Source organism: Hakea prostrata, chromosome 1 (genome assembly GCF_041222555.1).
Source record: "Hakea prostrata isolate BN-2017 chromosome 1, UWA_Hpros_2, whole genome shotgun sequence".
Taxonomy (NCBI): domain Eukaryota; kingdom Viridiplantae; phylum Streptophyta; class Magnoliopsida; order Proteales; family Proteaceae; genus Hakea; species Hakea prostrata.
The window spans coordinates 75439881-75460997 of NC_142600.1; the positions used below are offsets into that span (position 1 = coordinate 75439881).

General features: G+C 40.2%; 2 protein-coding genes across 3 annotated transcripts in view; one reads left to right on the forward strand and one right to left on the reverse strand.

Moving 5' to 3' along the window:
- The window catches only part of MBD13 (methyl-CPG-binding domain protein 13), a 28329-nt gene extending 11964 nt beyond the window's left edge, over nucleotides 1-16365 (forward strand). For both annotated transcript variants that reach the window (XM_089142420.1, XM_089142421.1), the window contains 6 exons: nucleotides 10476-10742; nucleotides 10842-10940; nucleotides 11048-11143; nucleotides 11376-11522; nucleotides 13769-13931; nucleotides 14584-16365. In XM_089142420.1, coding sequence (XP_088998546.1) covers nucleotides 10476-10742; nucleotides 10842-10940; nucleotides 11048-11143; nucleotides 11376-11522; nucleotides 13769-13931; nucleotides 14584-15971 — 2160 coding nt within the window. In that variant the 3' untranslated portion in view covers nucleotides 15972-16365. The remainder of the gene's footprint in view (nucleotides 1-10475; nucleotides 10743-10841; nucleotides 10941-11047; nucleotides 11144-11375; nucleotides 11523-13768; nucleotides 13932-14583) is intronic.
- An 87-nt stretch (nucleotides 16366-16452) lies between these two features.
- Nucleotides 16453-19293, reverse strand: LOC149030105 (elicitor-responsive protein 3-like). Its single transcript, XM_089142422.1, has 5 exons — nucleotides 19129-19293; nucleotides 18533-18598; nucleotides 18189-18312; nucleotides 17179-17293; nucleotides 16453-16636 (listed from the first exon to the last, which is right to left on the reverse strand). Exons 1-5 carry the CDS (start codon nucleotides 19193-19195, stop codon nucleotides 16583-16585), a joined length of 426 nt encoding a protein of 141 aa, XP_088998548.1. The 5' UTR covers nucleotides 19196-19293; the 3' UTR covers nucleotides 16453-16582.
- Nucleotides 19294-21117: the final 1824 nt, after the last annotated feature.

A 21117-nucleotide genomic window follows, 5' to 3' on the forward strand; every position in this document is an offset into this window, starting at 1 on the left:
TATATAAGAATGGAGTGACAATTTTCTTGTTAAGAAATAGTATTTTGTACAAAGCAATAGTCAACCTCAACATGCTTTGTACGTTTATGAAATAAGATTATTAAAAATATAAATCGCAGTTTGATTGTCATAAAACATCTTCATGGGTTTGAGTTGTTTGGGAAACCCAATTCAAGAAGAAAATACTGTACCCACATTGATTCAATCAGCTTCAGCACTTGACGAGCGAAGATGGTCTGTTTTTGCTTCACCAAATGACAAGGTTGCCTCCAATATAGGTTCAGTATCCAGTGGCAGAACTTTGATCTCCATTAGCCCTGCCTAGTTAATATCATAATGCCCAACAAGATTATCGTGTTAATTAGGATGATGAACCAATCCCTTTCTTGGAGCTCATTTAAGGTATCGCAAAATGCAGCAAGTTGCTTCTCAATGTATCTTACTGAACATGGTTGTGAAAGCGTCTGTCTAGGTGGCAGAGGGTTTTTCAACCGCCTTGTTTTGAACTACTTAATTGACGCCCAATTTGCAAAGGAACTCTAAGGCCCAAAGTGACATAGAACCTATGTTTGACAATAGAATGTGAAGCATTAGCCATATGCAACATCAAGAATCAATGAATCAGTAAATGCTAGACGCTTTGACAACCATGGTTTGATGAGATGAGCTTATGTTTGTGTTTTTTTTTTTTGAATAATTTTTCATAATTATGATTCTTGAATGCTTTTTTTTTTTTTGGATAAATGTGACTATTGAATATTTGTTTAACTTATTATAGAAAGTAGTTGTATTGAAAAATTTTGATGCAACCCTTTTGCCACCTAGGCGTCGCTTTGTAACCTAATTGCCTAGGTGGAGCCCCAATCGCTTTGGTCACTTTGCCGCCTTGACTACCATGTACTGGAGAATGCATAAACTGACTAATCCGACTGTCAATGAGGTGTCAGGTCTAGTAGCCAACATGATGCTTGTATTGGTGAGGGTTGTTAAAATCTTCTCTTTTTATTGAACCTAACTTTTGATGAGGGACCATGGGAGAATCTGCAGGTTTAGCTGCTAGAAGGCCTGTTTTGTTTAAGACAGGCTAATTACTTTCTTGCTGTAAATTACTTCAATACCCAGAAAATATCTGAGGCCCCAAATCCTTCATTTGGAAGTGTTGATGAAGATATGCCTTTACTTTTGTTATTCCAATAGAATCATTGCCAAAAATAATGATATCATCAATATAGACAACTAAAACAGCTACCTTGGAGAACTGTTGATGAACAAATATAGTTTGATCAGAGTGTAGCATTGGGAAAAGCCATAATGGTTGATGACAAAGCTAAAATTTTCAAACCATGCACGTGCAGATTGTTTTAGCCCATTAATAACTTTATGAAGTTTGCAAAGTTTAGTAGAAACCTTCTCCTTAGCAACAAATCCAGGAGGTTGCTCCATATAGCCTTCCTTCTTATGATCGATATATAGAAAAATACATTTTAACATCTAATTAAAAAAGAAGCTAGTTGAAGTTTACCGCCAATGAAAAGATGATGCGGATTGAGTTCAGTCGAGCCAAGTGGAGACTGTTTATTGTTGACCCCAAAGGTCTGAGTATAACACCCTTAGAAACCAATCGCCTCTTCAGATGCTCAATGAACTCATTTTGGAGATATTTTTAGTCTGAGAATAGCTCTCATGAAGACCATTCTACACCCCTTTAGATAAGGTATGGAACAGTAACACTTGGTTCAACACAATTCCATGGCCATATTATGACAATATAATTCTGACGCTTCCATTCTCTCTTTATGTACTTAAGTTTGCCTTTAGCATGTATAAAGGCCTTAATAGCTTTGGCCCACTAAAGGTAGGTAGATATGCAACTTGACTTAATTGTCTTTAGATTAAGTGAATTAGCAGGGGTTTAGGATTTGCCAAAGTTTGAAGTGGCAGAAAATCTTCACAAAGAACACACAACTGCCAAATTCAAATCCCAGGAGCAGTGGAAAAAAAATTCCAGAATCGGAAGTGTAGCAAATCAGTTAAAGGAGGCACTCAAGAGCTGTACTGAAAAAAGTCTCTGACCTTTGAAGATATTTTGTGACAATTATGTTGCAGTTTGTATTGCTAGTAATCCTATATTTCATGAACATACAAAATATTTTGAGGTGATTGTCACTTTCTACGAGATGCTGTTCTCAAGAAGAAAGTTGCCACTCCATTTGCATCTAGTATGGATCAGCTTGGTGATGTCTTCACCAAGTCCTTGTTTGGACATGCCTTTAAGGATAGTTGTTACAAACTGGGTGGGGGAGACCTATATGCTCCGGCTTGAGGGGGTGTTAACAAATTTGTTTTGTTAGGGGCATGACCCTAGTGTATCATGGAGGTGCACGTGGGTCATGCACATGCTCAACATACTTCCTTTTTGATTTCTTTCCTTGTTTGGTTTGTATTTTTTCTCTTCTTGTTGCTTGGGTGTCAAGGAAGACTAGTTTAGGATTGCAACATTGGATTTTATTTGTTTCCTTTGTAACTCGATTTTGTATTTTATTTGTTTCCTTTGTAACCAGATTTTGTATTTTATTTTGTTTCCTTTGTAACTAGATTTGAGGATATACCTAAATCTTCTAAATCTGGAAACTTAGAACAATAAATGCAGCCTGTTTGGGGGGGGGGTTAGGGGAGAGTTATAGCAGGCACAATTCGCTATTTCTTCTCCATTTATTTTTTCTCCTCCACTGCTTCTTCTGGCAAGAGAAATGTATCTTCTAAAAACACCATCGGATGGGTGGAACCAAGGCAACTTGTAACAAAAAGAACGACCTAGAATATTGACAGTAGGTAGCAATTAATTAGACTTTGAAGGTTAAACCTCCATATAGACCTTAGTCTGATCTCATTCTAGTAATAGTAGCAGCAACAATAGTAGGTCGTTGCGGTCCTGCGGCAGGTAAAGAAGCAAGGAGTTGTTATAGAAGACTTCCAAAACTGTCAGGCATGAAGTCTCCATTTTGAGTTGAGGGGAATCTCTTCAATGTTTGATACCATGTGTTAAAGCTCACTATGAGCAACAGTTGCAATGAAGAAGAAGAGAAGAGGCGAAGAAGAGAAAAGGGATGGAGAAGAAAGAGGGAAAGGAGAGTTGTGCATGCTACAACTCTCCTGCTTAGACTGTATTTAATGGGGGGGGGGATGGAGTAGGGAGAAAGAAAGTTAGAAGAAAATAGGGGGAAGAAGAGGAAATCTCGGAAGAATGAGACTTGAAGAAGCAGAAGAACACTCATAAGAAGAAGAGTAGAGGAAAGAGAGAGGGGGCTGCAAACGCCCAGTGCCGCAGCTCCAATTCATCTTCTTTTTATTCCATAGGTCTCCTTTTTATTGCAATGTAAGGGCCTATTTATAGCTTGGTGAAAGCTGTACAAAAAATGGAAACTAAGTAGACTGAAAAAATTACATGATTCTAAGCTTGGTGGTTTGGTGTGTTTATCTATATATGAAGATAGAGATTAGTATCTTCTTGTCATTTTCAAGAATTAAATGATCCCAACCATCTTCAATAGTTTGGATGATGCCTCACCAAATTATGGATCACTGCTTTCCCATCTGAATACTTTAAGAACATAACCATGAATGCATCAATCACAATTAAGTTTCAGATGGCCAGTCTCTCATTTGGAGCAGCCATCTTGAATTGGTTCTTGGTTGTTGGGCACCAAATTGACTTTATAGTTCATGCAAATTCGTAGAAAACTAATCTGCTTTCATTTCTTTATTTACCTGACTCTAGCTAGGATTTTCTAAATAGTTAAGTAGTCTCCATTAATACCTTATTCTTCATTGATATTGTGCATTGTACATGCACTTAGCTCACACAGATACAGATCTACAGAAGTGATGATTTGATGATAAACGACGATGAGATAAAATCTTCTTGATCACCAGAACAGCAGAGCGGCTGGCATGTGGATATCATAATGTGTTTAGGTAATGAAGATGACTTATGAGATTGTACGAAAAGCCTTTATCACCCACCATCTTTTGTTTGGTTTTCCTTCCATGTGGAACTTACATGAGACCTTGTGTCTAGTAGCGTTCGTTCGCAATGACCCACATGGAAGATTAGCTCTGGGGAAATGGCTATAATTTTCCCATTTCAATAATTTTGAGTTACCAACTTTTCCTAATGCCAGATGCTACCAGATAAAAAGTAATCCACACCAACTTCTTTTCATCTTCCTTAATTAATTATCTTTGCCATTCCCAATGGCCATAAAACCCGCTCGATTAATCAAGATCTTTGTGATGAAGATAGAGAAGGGCCTTCGAGAAGGTTGGGATAAGAAAAGTTTGACCTCTCACGTCACTGCTTCTGCCTTACCAAACCTAAATAATTAGTTGTGGACCCTTTGAATTAGTTGATAAGACAAACCTATCTAGGTAGCTAATTATTAGTGATCATTATTATCATCTCCATGTTAAAAGGGGTGTTTGGCAAAATTTAGTGGAAATCTTGTATGGGTTCTAATACAGAAACAGGAATGTAGATACCCAACTTAAATGCTACTATAATGCTTTACTCCATTTATCAGCCAAGGAAGCAGTAGAATCTGATTCTGGAGCAGGAGACTGAAGTGGTAACGTATCACCTTTCTCCAGCTGATTCCATGACTGGCATCCAGTTGATATAGAGCCAGGTGGAGTGGACACCTTAGGGAGCTACTGGACCTTATCAGATAAGGATGCAAAAGCTCAGGTTTACTTTAGAAAGTAATCAGTGTTGGTTATTTTTCCTGTGTGGGATCTTGTTCAAGAAAAATAGAGCCACGGCCTTGACCACCGTTGATAGCACAAGGGAGCTTGATGCCAGGTTTTATCATCTTATTTAAAGATAATTTTCCCATAAGGATCATAAACATAGGGCTTATCTATGTTGAAAAAAGCTTTCTTTGAGGTCCCAAATGCCATTAGTTACCTAGTGTGATATGTTACAGTTGCAGCAATTGACAGATCCATATTATTCTACAACTTGACAAGCAAAGTATGATTCTAATGCACTCATTCCTCATAATCTTTAGTTTGCACCAGGAGTCATGGAATGTAAGACTTTAATTTCCTTTTTGCATTGTAGATCACAGCGTGTGCCCACAGAAGAGATTAGGACGCACCTTTGAACTTAATGGAAGTAACCTGTACATAGACTGACTCTGTACTCTGTAGAGGTCTATGAATCCTTTGCTGCAGCAATGGGAAGAAGGATGGAATTTTTCACCTTTAAAAAGAGGGGGGAAAAAAAAGAAGAAGAAGAAGAAGAAGAAGAAGAAGAAGAAAGGAGATTAACACTAAAATTGCTAGTTGGATCTGAAGAAATAGAAGAAGATAAGACCAGCTGTCTTACAGAAGATCTCATAATGTAATGTCAATCAAGAAACAGAAGAAAATGACAGTGCAACAAGAAGGCAAAATGGATGATAATCTGATCGAATCTCCCTCTCAGCACAGAACCTTGTGAACATTGAATGGTTGGATGTATGCCTATATATAACCTGCTTTCAGAAATAGATTAGTCTCTAAAATTTGAAATCAAATAAGCACACAATCTGGGATTCTTATCCGATTGAATTACAGTCAGATAAGAAGTTCCCAAAATTCCACCCAAATCTGATGCTAGATGATATGCATGTAGAAGTCCCTAGCATGGAAGGAAGTTGGATGGAAAAGATAATATTAGGTGGAACCGTGGATATCAGGCAGGCTATGCTAGCAGAAAACTTGTAGGCGGTGATACTCCAATGATTGCAAGAAGAAAAATTAACAGCCCATGATAGAACATGTGATCTTCATAAAATCAAACCATATTGAGATCGAAGGCTTGCAAATAAGCAAGGAGTTCTTTTGCAGGAATAAGACAACAACAACAAGATATACCATGTATAAATAGCATGGGGAACAGAAACTGCAGGGTGCTGGAAATTGGATATATATAAGGGAATATTAATTTTGGAAACTTGATTGTCCATGTTCAGTCAATTAATTTTTCAGAGACTACACCATAAATGGCTGGGCCCTACAATGGGTATATTCTAATGAAACTCTTGAAACAGTACCCTAATGGGACTCTCCAAACAAGGAAGAGAATAATAGATACTGTTTATTTGATGCTCTGATACGATGTTGCAATGCTAGTAACATGGGAATCTGTACTTTAGAGAAAAGAAGAAAAAGAAGAAGAAGAAGAACAAGACAAGAAAAGTGGACTGGGAGGGAAAAAAAAACTTAGAATTGTCTTCATGACTTAAGCATAAGCTCTTGGTAAGGGATCCAGGTAAGAACTTCAAATCCTCCCAGATAGGATTCCACTTGGATGGAAACCCAAAAATTGAAATGAAAGTCAAACTTTTTATAATCACACCAAACTAAGGAAGATAAAGATTATGATGATCCAATGAACAGTTTAGAAGTAATTTAGCAAACAGAGATCTCATGGGTGGAGATCTATGAAATAGTAAACTGAAACTAAATTCAACCTGACCAACAGAATTGAATGGATGGGTTGATATTCTGGTCAGCAATCTATTCTAAACTCTCATTATGGACGTATTCCTGATTACATAGAATCTCGTTTCCAGAAAGAAAAAAATTTGAGAAAAAGGCTAAAAAACAGTGTATCTGCTTGGTTTGTTGAGAGGATTGTTTCTGTGATTTAAACCCCAATGTGAACAGCATATAAACAGTATTCAAAGAAATTAAATCCCTCACAATCTCAGGTTGAATTGATTCCAGCATGCATACGAAGAACAGATGGAACAGTACTTCAGTAGGAGAAAACATAAAAAGAGAAAAAAGAAAAGGAAAGTGCAGAATCTCACTGCCCTCTCACTCCTAGATGATTGCACAGCATCCCATTGAAGAAAATGTCAAACTTTATTGATCATAAAGCATCCATGACTCTTGGCCTCTTAAAAATCATATGTAGAAAATAAGCATATCCTAATCTTAATAGAAAAACCAATGGGGGAGAAGAACCCACCGAATAGAACAATCAGCAAATAAGAGAAAAGAAGAACACAATAATAACAACAAGAGAAAAGAAAGACACAAAAAATAGGCAGAGAGAAAACTCCACTATAAATAAAGAAATATCCAGAGAGAAGATATTGGGAGATTAAAGAAGAAGGAGAGGCATCTAAGCCCCCCCCACAACCCACACGGCGAGGGGACAAAACAACAACCCCACGGAGATTAGATGAGAACCAACAACCCACACCAGCCACGCCACCACCACGAGCCACAAGCCAACAAGGACGCACCAAAGAACGCGAGAGACAAGCACGCAGGCCGGGGACGCAACCACCCCCGCCCACCACCACGAACAAAAGATAGTACCAGGGCCCGGAAGAAAAGGGACCGCAAGGCAAGGCACCGACGCCAACAAGAGAATCCCGGGGCCCAAGCCCAGAATCCACCGGAGCTCACAAGCGGAGCGCCAAACGCCGAGACGGGCACACGCGAGAGAAGACCACCCCCGCAGAAACACAAGCCGAGGGACCACAGATCCCCGCAAACGAACAACAACCCGAGAACAGACCTCCAAACAGAGCACACCAAGGCCAAGACAGGATCCCCACAAACCAAGCCGCCGGACGCCAAGCGACAACACCCCCCGCAGGCAAGCCGGCGACAACAGGAACACGGACCCCGGAGCAACGGAGAGACACCCACCCGCCAGCAGGACACAACGGGATAACGAAAAACGGAAGAGGAGAGAAAGCGCGCAAGAAGCGGCGCAAGACCCAAGAACCGAGAAGCCAAACGACGCCGGGAAGCATCCCAGAACGCGGGTCCAGACCACAAACCCAGCCACGAGCCAACACGATCCGACGGGGGCCGACACCAACAACACGACAACAAGAAAGAGAAACACAACCAAACCCAAACGAACAAGGGCCGAAGCAAGCGGATCCAAGGCCAAAGAAGGAAGAAACCAACCAACACGGCGCGAAGCAAGAAGAGAGCAACCCGCAAACCAAGCCCCGGCCAAACCCGGGGAGCAAAGACCCAAGACCCAGAAGAAAGCGACACAACCGCCAAGAGAGATCAAACGAGCACAAAGGCGAACAAGAAGGAACCGGAGAAAAGAGGAAACGAACCCCAAGCAACGACACCACGACGAACCGCCACGACACACGGGACGAAACCCAGACCAAGGGCCCCCGGCGGAAAGGACAAGCCCCACGCACAGAAGAGCCAGCCCGCAAGCCGCCACCAAAGGAGCGAGCACAAGCCCGAAGGAGGCCACCACGCAGAAGACAGAGCAAGGCCCCAAAAAACGGCCAGGGGGAGCCAGAGGGACCGCGAAGGAGAAACGGACGCCCACGACGCCGAAGAACCGAAGAAGGGGACCCCGAAGGACCGAACAGAAAGCACACACCCGCGCACGCAAAAGAACGGAGACGACGGGCGGGGACCCAGAACCGACCACGACCCAGAAGCAGGAGGACCAACGAAACGGGGAGAACACACGACACAGGACCCCAAAGGGCGCGGAAAACAAAGCGCACCCACACCCACGGCCAAACAACGACGGGGACGAAACACAAGAGGCGGACGCGCCAAAGGAAGCCAAGGAGCCAACAGGGCCGAGAGAGCACAACCGCACCCACGGAGGAGGAAGCCACCGGAGGCCGAGGAACAAACCAAAAAGCACCCCGAACACCGCCAGGCCCGAGGCACGACCGCCGCAACCCGAAGGAACGAAAACACACCGACCCGAAGGAAACACCCAACACCGGAAAACACAACGAAAGAACAAGACGCCCCCCAGAGAACGGCCAACAGAGGAACAACGAACAACCCCGGAACGACAGAACCAACACGCGCGAACACAACCACAAAAGGGAAGAAACCGAGACCGGAGAAGGGAGAAAACCCCGACAGGGCAAGAGCCACAGACCCGCAAGGGAGCAAGAGCGCCCACAGCCCAACGACAAAGGGCGCCAACAAAGCCCGAGACCCAAAGGAGCGGGCACCCAACACAAGCCCAAAGACAAAGACCAAGCCCACAGGACAGAAAGGCGACAAACGACAAACGAGGGCCAACCCAACAACCCAAGGAGACACCAGACAAACCCAGAGAAGGCAAAGGAAACCAACCCGAGAGGCAGGCCAGGCGAACCAAGACCAAGCACGAGCCCAACACCGGAGCGGCCCAAAAGAAAGAAGCACCCGAGAGACCAACAAGAAGGGAAGGAGCCAACAAGAGAGGGACAAAACACGCAAAAACACGAAACAAGCAAACGAAAGAGCGACGACACGCCAGAACGCGAACACGAGCGAACAAAAGACACAAAGAGAAGAAACGAGGACAAAAAGAAACCCACAAGACAAAGGGAACCAAAGACAGAAAACGAAAGGAGGGACACAAGCGGCCAAAAACGAAAAAGAAGAAACAAAACAACCAAAAAAACACGAGACACCCGGAAAAAAAAACAGGAAGGACCACAAGAAACGAAAAAGAGAACCAAAAACCAAACAAACAAACCCCCCAGGAAGAGAAAAGAAAAGGAAAGGAAGGCAAGGAAAAAGAAAGGGGGGAAAAGAGAAGAAAAAAAAGAAGAAAAGAAGAAAGACAAAAAGAAGAGGGGAAGAAACACAAAAAGAAGAAAACACGAGGGGAAGACGGGGAAGAAAGGGAAACAGGGGAGGGCAAACACAGGGGGGAAGGGGGGGGGTGTGGAAGGGGGTGGGCCGCGGGGGTGGGGAGGAAGGGCTAGTGTTTCCACCGTGGGTAATATTACAACATTTGTATTATTAATTACAATTTCAAGAACATGGTTAAGAAGGAACTACATTATAGTAATAGGAATGCTTAAATAACTAACCAAGCATAACCATGTATGGGTGCCTTATACCCATATTTTAGGATTTTTAAAGTGGACTGTTACAAAGAAATACATGGAGTCAGAGGCCCAATACATATGAAACCATATATGAAACCATTTTCGATCTTGTTTTGAATAGATGAAGCCATTTAAGTGACTCATCTGCATCGGTCCAACTCCGTTATATTAAATCAGATAGTGATGATCACAAACCAAGTTGTGGACATGTGTGATGTGTCTATTTGCAATTAAGCCCTCAGCTAGTAATAGATATCATATGAAGTCTCCTTCAGTAGACCATAACGTTAATGCTAAACGTGAGAGGGAAAGCAGAATCATATTATAGGCAATGGTTTATTCTTTTGCACTTCATATTTGGAAATGAGCTTTCATTTTATTTTCATGTGCAGTGGAAATAGCTCTTATAATTTGAATTATATTCATTGTGTTTTCCCTCCTGTCTGTAAATCAATCAATGAACAGAAGAATGTGAAATAAACATAGTTTTTAAAAGATGTAGTTCTTGAAATGTTTCTTAACATATTTGAAGGTATTCTCTATCTTCATCCACTAGTAAATGGAACTAGTTTTTCTTGGTTGTTGTAGTGTTACATCTCGTCAACTGGATGCAAATTTTATTCAAAAGGAGAGGTCTTCCGGTATCTTGAGAATGGGACGATACGTAACCGCACAATTGATCCAAACAAAAGAGATCCTGCAACACACTGTCGCTCATCTGAACCTAGAAAAAGAGATGTAGCAACACATTGCCACACGGCTGAGCTGAAGGAAAGAGATACTGCAATGCACCGTCGCACATCTGAACCAAAGAAAAGAGGTGCTGCTGTAGATTCTACCAAATCTGCAAGCAAAGTATGCTATGTAAATCTGTTATTTATGAGGATATATAATTTTTCAGTGTTTAGATCGATCTTGTTAGAGATGAAATTTGACCATTGGTTAAATCTCTAGGTTGTTGTGGAGAAGCACACAGAAAAGGGTTTGCCTCCAGAATGCATTAAGGAAGTCAAGATTACCACTGCAATACACTCTGCCAGATCTTCAAGCAAAGTATGCTTTGCATTATGTAGTAGATCTGTTATTCTTTGGACATATAATTTTCCAGTTTTTGGATTGACGTTGTGAGAGATAACATCTGATTGTCGATTAATGTCTAGGTTGTAGTGGAGAACCATACAGAAGAGGGGTTGCCCCCAGGATGGTTTAAGGAAGTCAAGGTTACTAAGGTGGCAGGCCGAACCAGAAAAGACCCGGTATTGTCCCTATTTTCTTTTTCTATTCTGATGTAGCATATTTACATTTATTAAATTTAAATGTTCATATGAGAATTGTTGAAGGTACTTAGCTAATTGATCTGTTTTATTTGTTCTGTTACCTTTAAATGCTTATGCTCTTCCTTTCCTGCAACAATCACTTATTCTTGTTTTATATTGAAACATTCACTTTGTTATTTCTCACATATCAATTTTTGCTTAATTACTACAGTTTTACATTGATCCCGTAACTGGATATGAATTCCGTTCCAAAAAGGATGTGTTTCGTTATCTTGAATCTAATGATATTGGGAAGTGTGCGATCAGACCAAAGAAACGCCAAATCAGTGACATGGAGACTGTAAATACAGATGTCTCTGTAAGTGTGCCTTTAACTACATTCATTTTCCCTATTTCTTTGTTTTTCCTTGCCTTTCAATACATTTCTTGGTCTTTCCAACTTTTATATTTTTTCCACTCTTGGACTGTCCTCTCCATAGTTTGTGTGGTGTCTTTGATGCTAAAAGAGCAAGAGACACTAGAAGAAAAAGAAAACTTGGAAACACCTTAGCTTTGAGTTTCTTTTTGTTTGCTTTCTTTTGGCTGCAAAGATTTTTGAACATCACTAGGCTAAATACTTGATTATCCTCTAATAGAATGATACCTTTTTTGCCAGTTTCAGTTTAGAGTAGGTCCCCCCCCCTTCCTTTATAGAGGCCTGGATTGGGGGTGTTTGTTGTTTACATTTTGTACTCCGCAGTCCATCAGATGGTAACATTTATTGTTGACATCTTGATGTAGCTTGAAGCCTCCACCAGGAACAGCTCCTATCTACATAATACACATACGATAAATGTAGAAGAAGAAATGAGAATAAACATGTGAAGCAGGTAGAAAGTGTAGATCCGATTCCTTTGGTACTCTTTAATTAGAATCGGACATGCAGAGCCCGTTTGCAATTCCACCTGAGCCTGCCATACTGAGCTGGACCTTCATTCTTTTTTTGAATGATAGAATTTCTCTTTTCATTATGATAATGCAATCCAAGAGGTCGGATATCAGGTTAATTCTGATGATAAAAAGCTTTTATGTTATGTGAAAATCATGAAAACCCAATATTTCAGGTTGGTAATGTGACAAACGACAGATTGATGATGATATGTTTAAAGAACCAATAGCAGATTTCCAACTTTCTGCGTCGCTTGTGAATGTTTAACCTTGATAGGGGAAGAAAGTTTTGAGATTTTGGCGCACCAATTAGAACAACAACAATAACAGAAAGTTTTATCCCAACTAAATGGGGGCAGCTACATGGATCCTTGTCTTCCAATCAGCTCAATTTGGTACTCCAAGTGAAAATTAAGAGGCCAGTGTTGGCGCAATTGTCAGTGGATCACAGCTGTAGCCTGAGGTCAAAGGTATCAAAACAGCCTCCCAGCAAAAATTGCTGAGGTAAGGGTATGTAGGAAAATTGCCCCCCCCCCCCAAGGGAGGGTGCTTGTGCGGAAGCCTTTGGCACTGGGTTCATCATTAATTGATGCAGTTTAGAGATAAAGAAATGTTATAATGTCACTAAAACCAGTCTATAAAATTGCTACCCTTCAAGAAAAGAAAAGTCAATGATTTTAATTCTCCTGTTGAATGTTACAGCTGAAATTGTACAAGAGTATAAAGCTTTTTCAAAAGTCTCTAGGTTCTCAATGGCTTGGCAATTTCAAACTAATTCTGGAGGCTATTTAGGGGGTGGACCTTGGCGCAATGGTCAGTGGTCCAGAGTTGTAGAACAGCTTCTCAGCGAAAATTGCTGGGATTAGGCTGTGCAGGAAAATCCCTCCCCCCCCCCCCCCTCGGGTGGAAGCTTTCAGCAGTGGGTTCTTCTTTTCTGAAGGCTAATTTATAAGAGTAGTAGAAACCTGTGGAGTACTAAAAGCTCTCCATGGTTGACAATAGAAATTAGACAGCCAAATCAAAGAGTAGTATTCCAACAAAAAAAAAGTTTGTGTAATGGTAGCCATCTTTGCACAGAAGTTGTCTTTGAGGAAAACAACCAAATGATATTTTATTTTATATATGTATAGATATTTTGTCTCGCATCAAACAGCCAGGAATGCAATTTTACCTGAACAATCTACTTTGTCTCGTTCTATTACTGGGCTGGTGCTACCTATCTACCCCAATCCCATTTCGGTCAGTCAATTTGTCTGTTCGGCTTTTTGCCTCCAAAACAATCACAAAGTCCCAGGAGCCAGTTTTCCCTAGTTTCCGTTCTTTGTGACCTGAAAAATCACTTGTGAGGACAGGAGCTGGTTTGGCTCCATACTGGCTGAGTGCATTAGCACTCGACTATTAGGAATAGGACATTCAAATCCGAGCTAATCCATCTAGTGTCTGAGATTCAGTCTGATACCCGATTCCTAGACTTTCTGCCTGTTATTTTGAACCTGTCAACCCGTGAACTGGAAAGAGAAACCTAGATGTTAGTTTAGAAATATGTATCAGCAGGTCTGTGGTGAGTGGGTTTAGTTGACCTCTGACTGAAGTTGGGATGTTGGACAGCTGGATCAAGAATTGCAGCCTCTAGTATTATACACTTCTAACCACTATAACTGGTTTCCTTTCTTGTAGCCACTTACTGCAGCAAAAAAGCATAAAATAGCTGACAGTGCAACAAGGAGATCCCTCTTCGCAGGCCAGAGCTCAATATTGAGTAAAGCAGTAGATGATGAAGTGATCTTGGAATCCTCCTCTGTGGTGGAGAAGTGCTTATCACTGCCCTTCTTTTCTTTAGGTGAGTGTAAATTTCCGTGACTTCTCTGTTGCCCCCCCCCCCCCCCCAAAAAAAAAAAAAAAAAAAAAAAAAAAAAAAAAGAAGAAGAAATCATCCCTACCCCCAGCTATTTTTAATTTGGGTCATCTTGGAAGTATTTGTGCGGGGAAAAGAATGGAGACCCTACCTTGTTTATATGATTGAATTCATTAATGTGGAAACGGTTTATGAGATGCAAAGAAACGCCTAAGATGTCAGACTTTAAAAATCCACACACTGCTTTACAAGTGCCTCCTGTTTTACCTTAACAAGACTAGGCGTCCTCAGAGGATGGGAGATCAAAAGCCCTTGTTTGTTAGACTCTGGAAAACTTGGTCAATTGGAAGAAATCTGACTGGTGCTCTTTTCTAGGACTTGTTATTCACTCTTTCGGTTAGGTATGAAGTAAAATGAGATTAATGAATGAGAATGACAGGAATTGTGAATTTAATTAGAAGTAAAAGCGTTGATTAAAATTTACATTGACTATTTGCAATACAACTTTTATAACTAATTTTCAATTAGCAAAATTACAGCTGAAGTTGTTTTCTAGTTATATTTTCTCTAGTTGATATGGGAGGATATAGAAATTCCTTGCTTCTGAGTTCTGATAATACTCTGCTTTACCATTTAGATGGGGTGACCTCTCAAATGAATATTGATCACCAAGAATTTAAAGGCATTAATGACGTGGAACGGAAGATTGACCTTGCTGAAGCTGGGTTCATTTCGGCTCCTGCAGTTGTCTCTCAAGGTGGGCAGCCCTTGGAAAAACTCAATTCTGTAGATGGGGGAAACTCAAAAGTGACAAATGCAGCCCAAGAATCAGAGAGTACACCAGACAAGGTTAGCAGTGGTGAAAAAGATAAATTTTTGTCTCGTGAAGCAGATGTCTTTGCAATGAAACATTCTTCAGAGAATGGAGGAAGTACTGAACTGATTGGTGGAGCCCCAGAACATGAAGCCTTGGAGAATGCGGAAGAGAAGATGCTGTGTGATGAAAAAGGTCTTATTTCAGCTCCTTCAAAGCAACTGCATTCTGCGGATGGGGGTGGCTCTGAACCAGGGACCAGCGCTCAACAAGAATCTGAAGGCATGGAGAACATGGAACAAAAAATACTCCATGCTGAAAATGGGCTTACTTCAGCTTGTTCAACTGAAGCCTCTCCAGAAAAGCAGCCTTCAGGGAAAAGTCTTGGAAAGCGTAAAAGCAGGGCACAGCTTCGCACAATTGGTACTCAAGATGGGGAAAAAACCATATTGCCTCGTAGGGCTTCAAAACGGCTCGCTGGGCTTGAAGCGGAGTTGACACCAGACCTGGATATGTCTGAACGCACCCTTCGGATGGTGGCTAGGCAACCTGCTAATCTTGAAAAAGATTCAGCGACGGGTGTGAACCCAAGTTGTCAGAATCATCGGACATCTAAATCAGTGGACCAACCACTTAAGACTGCTGCTGAAGTAGTAACCACATCTCTTACTTGCGGTGGTGTGGTACCACAGTTGGATGAAAATGCATCTATGGGAGGTGGAAGGCCTACCTATGATGAAGCTGCTCCAGAGGGACCCAATAGAATTTCTGACTGGGAGAAGCAGTGCATAGAGAATACAGGGGTAACCACAAGGAAGTTTGACAGTGAGAAACAGTCCATAGAGAAGCCAGAGGAGGGTTCATCTATCGACTTGCCATTTGGGGACTTGTGGCCAGATCCCTGCCTTGAATTTGCATTTAAGACACTCACAGGTGCAATTCCCGTTGATGAAAATCTAGTGATTGGGGATTACATGCAAGAGAATGTCAGCATGGACCAGAACAAGAGCTTCACATTGCCAGATCTTGGCTCAGATGGCTGTTGCCAGAGAGAGACTTTCTTTCAGTTTGGCTCAGCAGAGAAACCGGCAGCTAAGCATCAGTCTCCAGGGAAGTCTACATGTGCATCTCAAGGAAATTGTGTTATGGTGGCTTCCGGAGATGGTGCCTTACAGCAGCAACCTAATGGGAAAGGCCCTAAAGAATGTTAGGTAAGCCAATTAGTAGACAATGAACAGGCGTACGTAACTTACTGGAAAATAGACTGTAAGATAGCTCAAGCATGATATTTTCATCACTCAAACGTCGATTTTCTTTTTTGTATTGTGCTCATCGAATTCACCTTCATCCAAAGGAGTGTAATCTTAACAAAGCATAAATTTACCCGATGCTTGGGTACATTGACGTTGTTGATAATGTTGCAGCAACGGATGACTTTGATCTGTATGTATCATTATGAGGAATTGACATACTTTGTCCTACCATTGAGTGACCCAACAGAAACGATGCTACTAGTAAGCTTTTTTGTTCTGTTGTCGGTCTCATTATTTTTGAACTATGATCAATAGATGGAGAGTGAGACATGGGAATCGGTTGAACTCAAAATGCATCAGCATTATATTTATTAATAATTATTGTTAATAGTAAAATTTGAAAACTAGTTATGTCCAAAGAAAGAACCGTCTGACTTCTTTTCTGGGAAGAGAAAGAACCATCGCATCGAACACTATGTTGAATCATTGCAATTGCAAATGTGATATTTGATAATGTCAGCTGCCCCAGATGCCACAGATGTGAAAGGCGAAATTAGTTGCGTGCTTTTCTAGTAAGAAGATCCATTCCATCCGCCATAGCTGTCTCCCTGCTCGGTATTACTCTGGTGGTCAATGTTAAGAAACTAAATTTCAGTTAAACGCTGGTGAACGACTCGTAGAAGACATACAATATTCTTAAGATTAGTTCTGGTCTAAAGTGAAGGGAAGGAACAGGAAGGGAGTAAAAAAGGAATTTGTTTTGTGAGGAATGCAGTTTAGGCATTCCCCCCATGTCACTCTCCTTAAGATTAAGGTATCAGTGCTTCCAGCAGTCAAAGGCCTAGATGCATTTTGAAGTCCAGAGCAAATGTGGACTGTTGAGTGAAGTGTTCATTTAACAGTCCAGATTTGATCTGAACCCCAGAATGCAGAATGCATCTGAGCCGTGCATTGCTCCCAAGCACTATTGACCTTATCAGGGTGGAACGTGCATGATCTTTCATGTGGATTATCGTTTTGTCTTTCGATATCTATCTGATTAACCAACTAAACAAGAAATATGCCCCGTGTTAATGCAGTTTGTGTGCATGGGTAACCTTGTATGTATGGCTGTAGAAGAAACCCTATGTTTTGGGATGTCAATAAATACTAAAATAGCAAATACCTCTGGAGTAAATGTAAGACCAATCCTAATCTCTCCACGATATTCCTGGTCCTTGACCACATTGTATGGTGTTGGCGGGAGATTTCCTTCCAAGAACACTGGCTCCAGGGGAATACTGCAATACACAACAAGAATAAACTCGATTTGAGTAAACTATCAGAACCACAGATTGAAAATGTAAAAGTAAAAGGAATATGCCCATCTCACGCCAACAAGAAAATATAGAACCGTCGTTCTACTCGCTACATTATTTATGTCTAGTCTGTTTGTGAAAATTAATTGTTCATTAGTTGTGTCTCACATGAAGAAACTTTCCTTAATTTCTAGTCTCTTTTACGAAGAAGACCAGGTCAATTATGAGTATAACTCATCGGTCAGTTTACATTCCCTTGTCTTTTATTGGAGTTTTGCATTTCAAAAGTCTAGACATGTTCGCATTCTTTTGAATAAATGCTTCTATTATCCCCTAGACAAATGTTAAGAAATGGAAAAAAAATTGATCAGTTCATTTTAGTGGACGATCAAGGATGGAAAACCATGATATTCTCCATTTATGCATGGATGGTAAATCTATCATGATGTTAGCATAGAGTTTGAATCTTCCATCCATCAGAGTAAGGTTGGTGCTCCCCTCACACCTCTGCACCATATGTTAGGAAGGAGGTCCACGTGGGGTCATAGAAAATTGTAAGGGATCGAGAATCGATATGAACTCAAATCCTGAAAATTCTAAAATATTTAGTTTTCATGAATGATCTCAACTCTCAAGAGTAATCTTGAAAATCTTGTATCAAGCATGATATCCTCTTTGTTTTGTTTTTTTATCAAAGCATAAAGCAGGAGATCGACACTAATCCTAGCAATTAAGAGAAACATAATCCGATGACCAGTAGAAACCATGTAGAAAGCATAAATAGGGCTTTTGCTTCCAGAAAGCATAAATAGGGCATGATATCTTTTTAACTCCATTATAAAAATTTAACATTGTTCTAAGTGGGACTGTTACTCACGTAGCTTCTCCTACGAAATCATCCTCGCCATAATCGCTGTCCATTATTTTAAGGTTGAGTTCTGAAACACCGTCAGACACGGTAAACACAAAGCTTTCGTTCCAATGAGGTTCACTTCCTTTGCCTGCATCGACCATGCTTCGCTGTCAGCAGTCAAGAAGATCATAACGACCCTACTTCAATTCATTCACAGTTATAGTTTCAAGCAGAAAATAAAAAATTTTGACAAAATTAATGTGGAAAGATGTTCTCTGTGCATATCATACATTCATACCGGTTATCAGGCATACGCAGTTCATATAAACAAATTAAGTAGAATGCAAAGCAGATAGAAATTCTCTCACCTTGCGCAACGCTGCTCTTCTGCTCCTGAGTACGGCAAAGGAGGATTACGTAGGGGTCCATTTTAGCTGCTCGAAATCGAAAACATTCAAAACTTGTCAAAACGATCGAGACGATTAGAGAGGGGGTGAGGAAAAACTTGTTCAAGTCAAGATTTAAGGAAGTTATAGCTTGAAAATTCCATGAATCATGCTGGTTCGTAAGTTAAACAGTGAATAGATCGATCAGCCGCGAGACATCAAATTAAATATCCAATGAACTAGATTAATTTCTTGGAAACAACTCGAATCGCGTAAGAGTTTCTAAAGAACCTAAATCATCCACATTGCGATGATCTCTAGAGTTGAGAACGTCTTGGAACAGAGAATTCAACAGCTGTATAAAATAGAGTAAATATGACAAAATTGAGATAAAGTAGACGAAGATTTGAAGAAATTGAGATCAAACAGGTTATTTACAATCTATCTTTGTGCTTGAATATTCTTTCAGAATTTATAAAGAAGCATCACAGATCTAAGCGAATTTGGAATAAAAAAGAGAAAACAAATATGTCTCGATCGAGTCAGACCTGGTCTTAGAGTTGCGATGACATACATACCTAGAAACTCAGTGTTCTCGAGGCCTTTCGCCCCGACGAGAAGAACTTCAAGCTTTCCCTGAGGCATCTCTAAGCGCAAGGTACAGAGAATGGAGATGTTGCCTGTAGAGATCAATTCAAGAGAGAAACTAGAATTGACAGTTTCTCCCTTTGTATTACAATGGATCTTTGCTTTCCGTCCAAATGGACAATTGTACAAGGCCTATTTATAGGCCAGATAGAGAGGGCAAACCGCGGGATTCAAATCCTCTACAACGCCAACCCAGCGGCCAAGTGTCAATGTGGGCCATGTGTCCTCTGCTTTATGAATTTTCAACCACTGGATTATTTACAGCTTGATTTGGTTGATGAATAAAATAATTAGGCCATTTTAAAAATATTATAATCCATGGGTTGAAAATTCAGAGAGGGCACTTGGCACTCTTCGAGAGATAGTTGCTGGATGGCCGCTCACTTGGGCACTGCAGATGATTTGAATTCCAAATAGAGACGATGTCTCATGTTGCATTTGGGACCAGGAGAATGCAAGTTTCGGATAAGGTTCAAATTAAGGTTGAGCATTTGACCTGATATGTGCTGTCTAGCCAACCGTATTCCTCTATTCTTGGTAAATGTAGGGCAATAATAATAATAAATTATAATCAATGATAGGGTCTTGGTCAAAGGTTTTGCAAAGCTCAACCCAGCCAGACTCTTCTCTATTTGGAAGGCCTGGGGGATTGGCAGTTATTTAAGCAAGGTGAGTCATGGGATTGAAGTTGCTTCTCCATGAAGTGCTCTGGTTGTCGATTTTGTTTTAAGTCAATTGATCCTCTTGTAAGGTGACAAGATTGGATACTTATGAAGTTAAAGGTTGAATCTGTGACTAGGTTGACCGAGTTTAGCTTGCAATTTTATCACTTTATAAAATATTTTTAGTAAATGTAAAGCAACGGTATGAAGTTGTATATATATATTATATTATTACTTTATCATTATGGTTTTTTTTTTTTGGTAACCTTATCATTATGGTTTGAGAGTTAGAATTATTTTATTAAATTAAAGACTAGACCCACTTATATTGAGTTGGGCCCCAACATCTTTAAAAAAATGATAAATTATTAAGAATGATTTTCTCTCAAAATATAGGTAAATTAAAGCAACCATATAAAAGAGGTATCATGACTTCACCCTAAAAAGTTAGATGCAAACGGAACAAAATCTTTTAGGTATTGCTTTATTTCATTTTATTTTATTTTAATTTTAATTTTTTTTTATTCATAGTACAAAATCAATAACGCAAAATTGCGTGAAGAAATACATAAACATAGAATATAACATCAACTTAAAAAGAACTTTTACAAATTAATAAAAAAAGAAACCAACTGAATAAATTGAGAAAGAGATAGAAACTTAATTGTGGAGTAGATTTTTTTACCCTTTTCCTCTAGGAGGGTTATAGGGGAAGAGAATAAATAGGAAAAAAGAGGATAAAGGAGTGGAGATAAGAGAATGAAATAGGGATCGCAAGAGTTACTTTTTATTAGAAAATAACATTTTTATTTCCTGGATTACCTAATAAGTATTTTTTTTTACAAAAATCCTTTGACCTACGTTTATAGAGAAAAAACAAATAGGAAAAAAAACTGAGAGAGAAGTCAGTTGAAAATTTTTAGGGATTGATAGATTAGTTTTTTGTTTGGAAGCCCATTCCAAGTATGGAGGCCCAAAGTTCCAATTTTGCTTTTTGAAATGGGCTTTGACAAGATTTTGCATGAAGGGTGGGTTTTTTCCTCTCTCATGCTGGGAAGAAAACTAACCTAACGCAGCGGAAAAATTAAAGGAATTAGGGAATATGGATAAAATTTTAAGAAATCACACACACACAAGACAAGCTTTACTAGGTCGGCCAGAGACATTATATTATTACTTTATCATTAATGTTTGAGAGTTAGAATTATTTGAATTCAGAAACTTATCCTTTATATTGAGTTGAGTATTAACTCTATA

What these genes read in the sequence shown, in the direction of transcription:
- LOC149030105 (XM_089142422.1), bottom strand. Translation starts at nt 19,195, where the DNA reads ATGCCTCAGGGAAAGCTTGAAGTTCTTCTCGTCGGGGCGAAAGGCCTC. An exon ending in CGAGAACACTGAGTTTCTAG is followed by an intron (nt 18,599 to 19,128) that starts GTATGTATGTCA and finishes GATTTCGAGCAG; the next exon opens with CTAAAATGGACCCCTACGTA. An exon ending in GTCTTACATTTACTCCAGAG is followed by an intron (nt 16,637 to 17,178) that starts GTATTTGCTATT and finishes ATTGACCACCAG; the next exon opens with AGTAATACCGAGCAGGGAGA.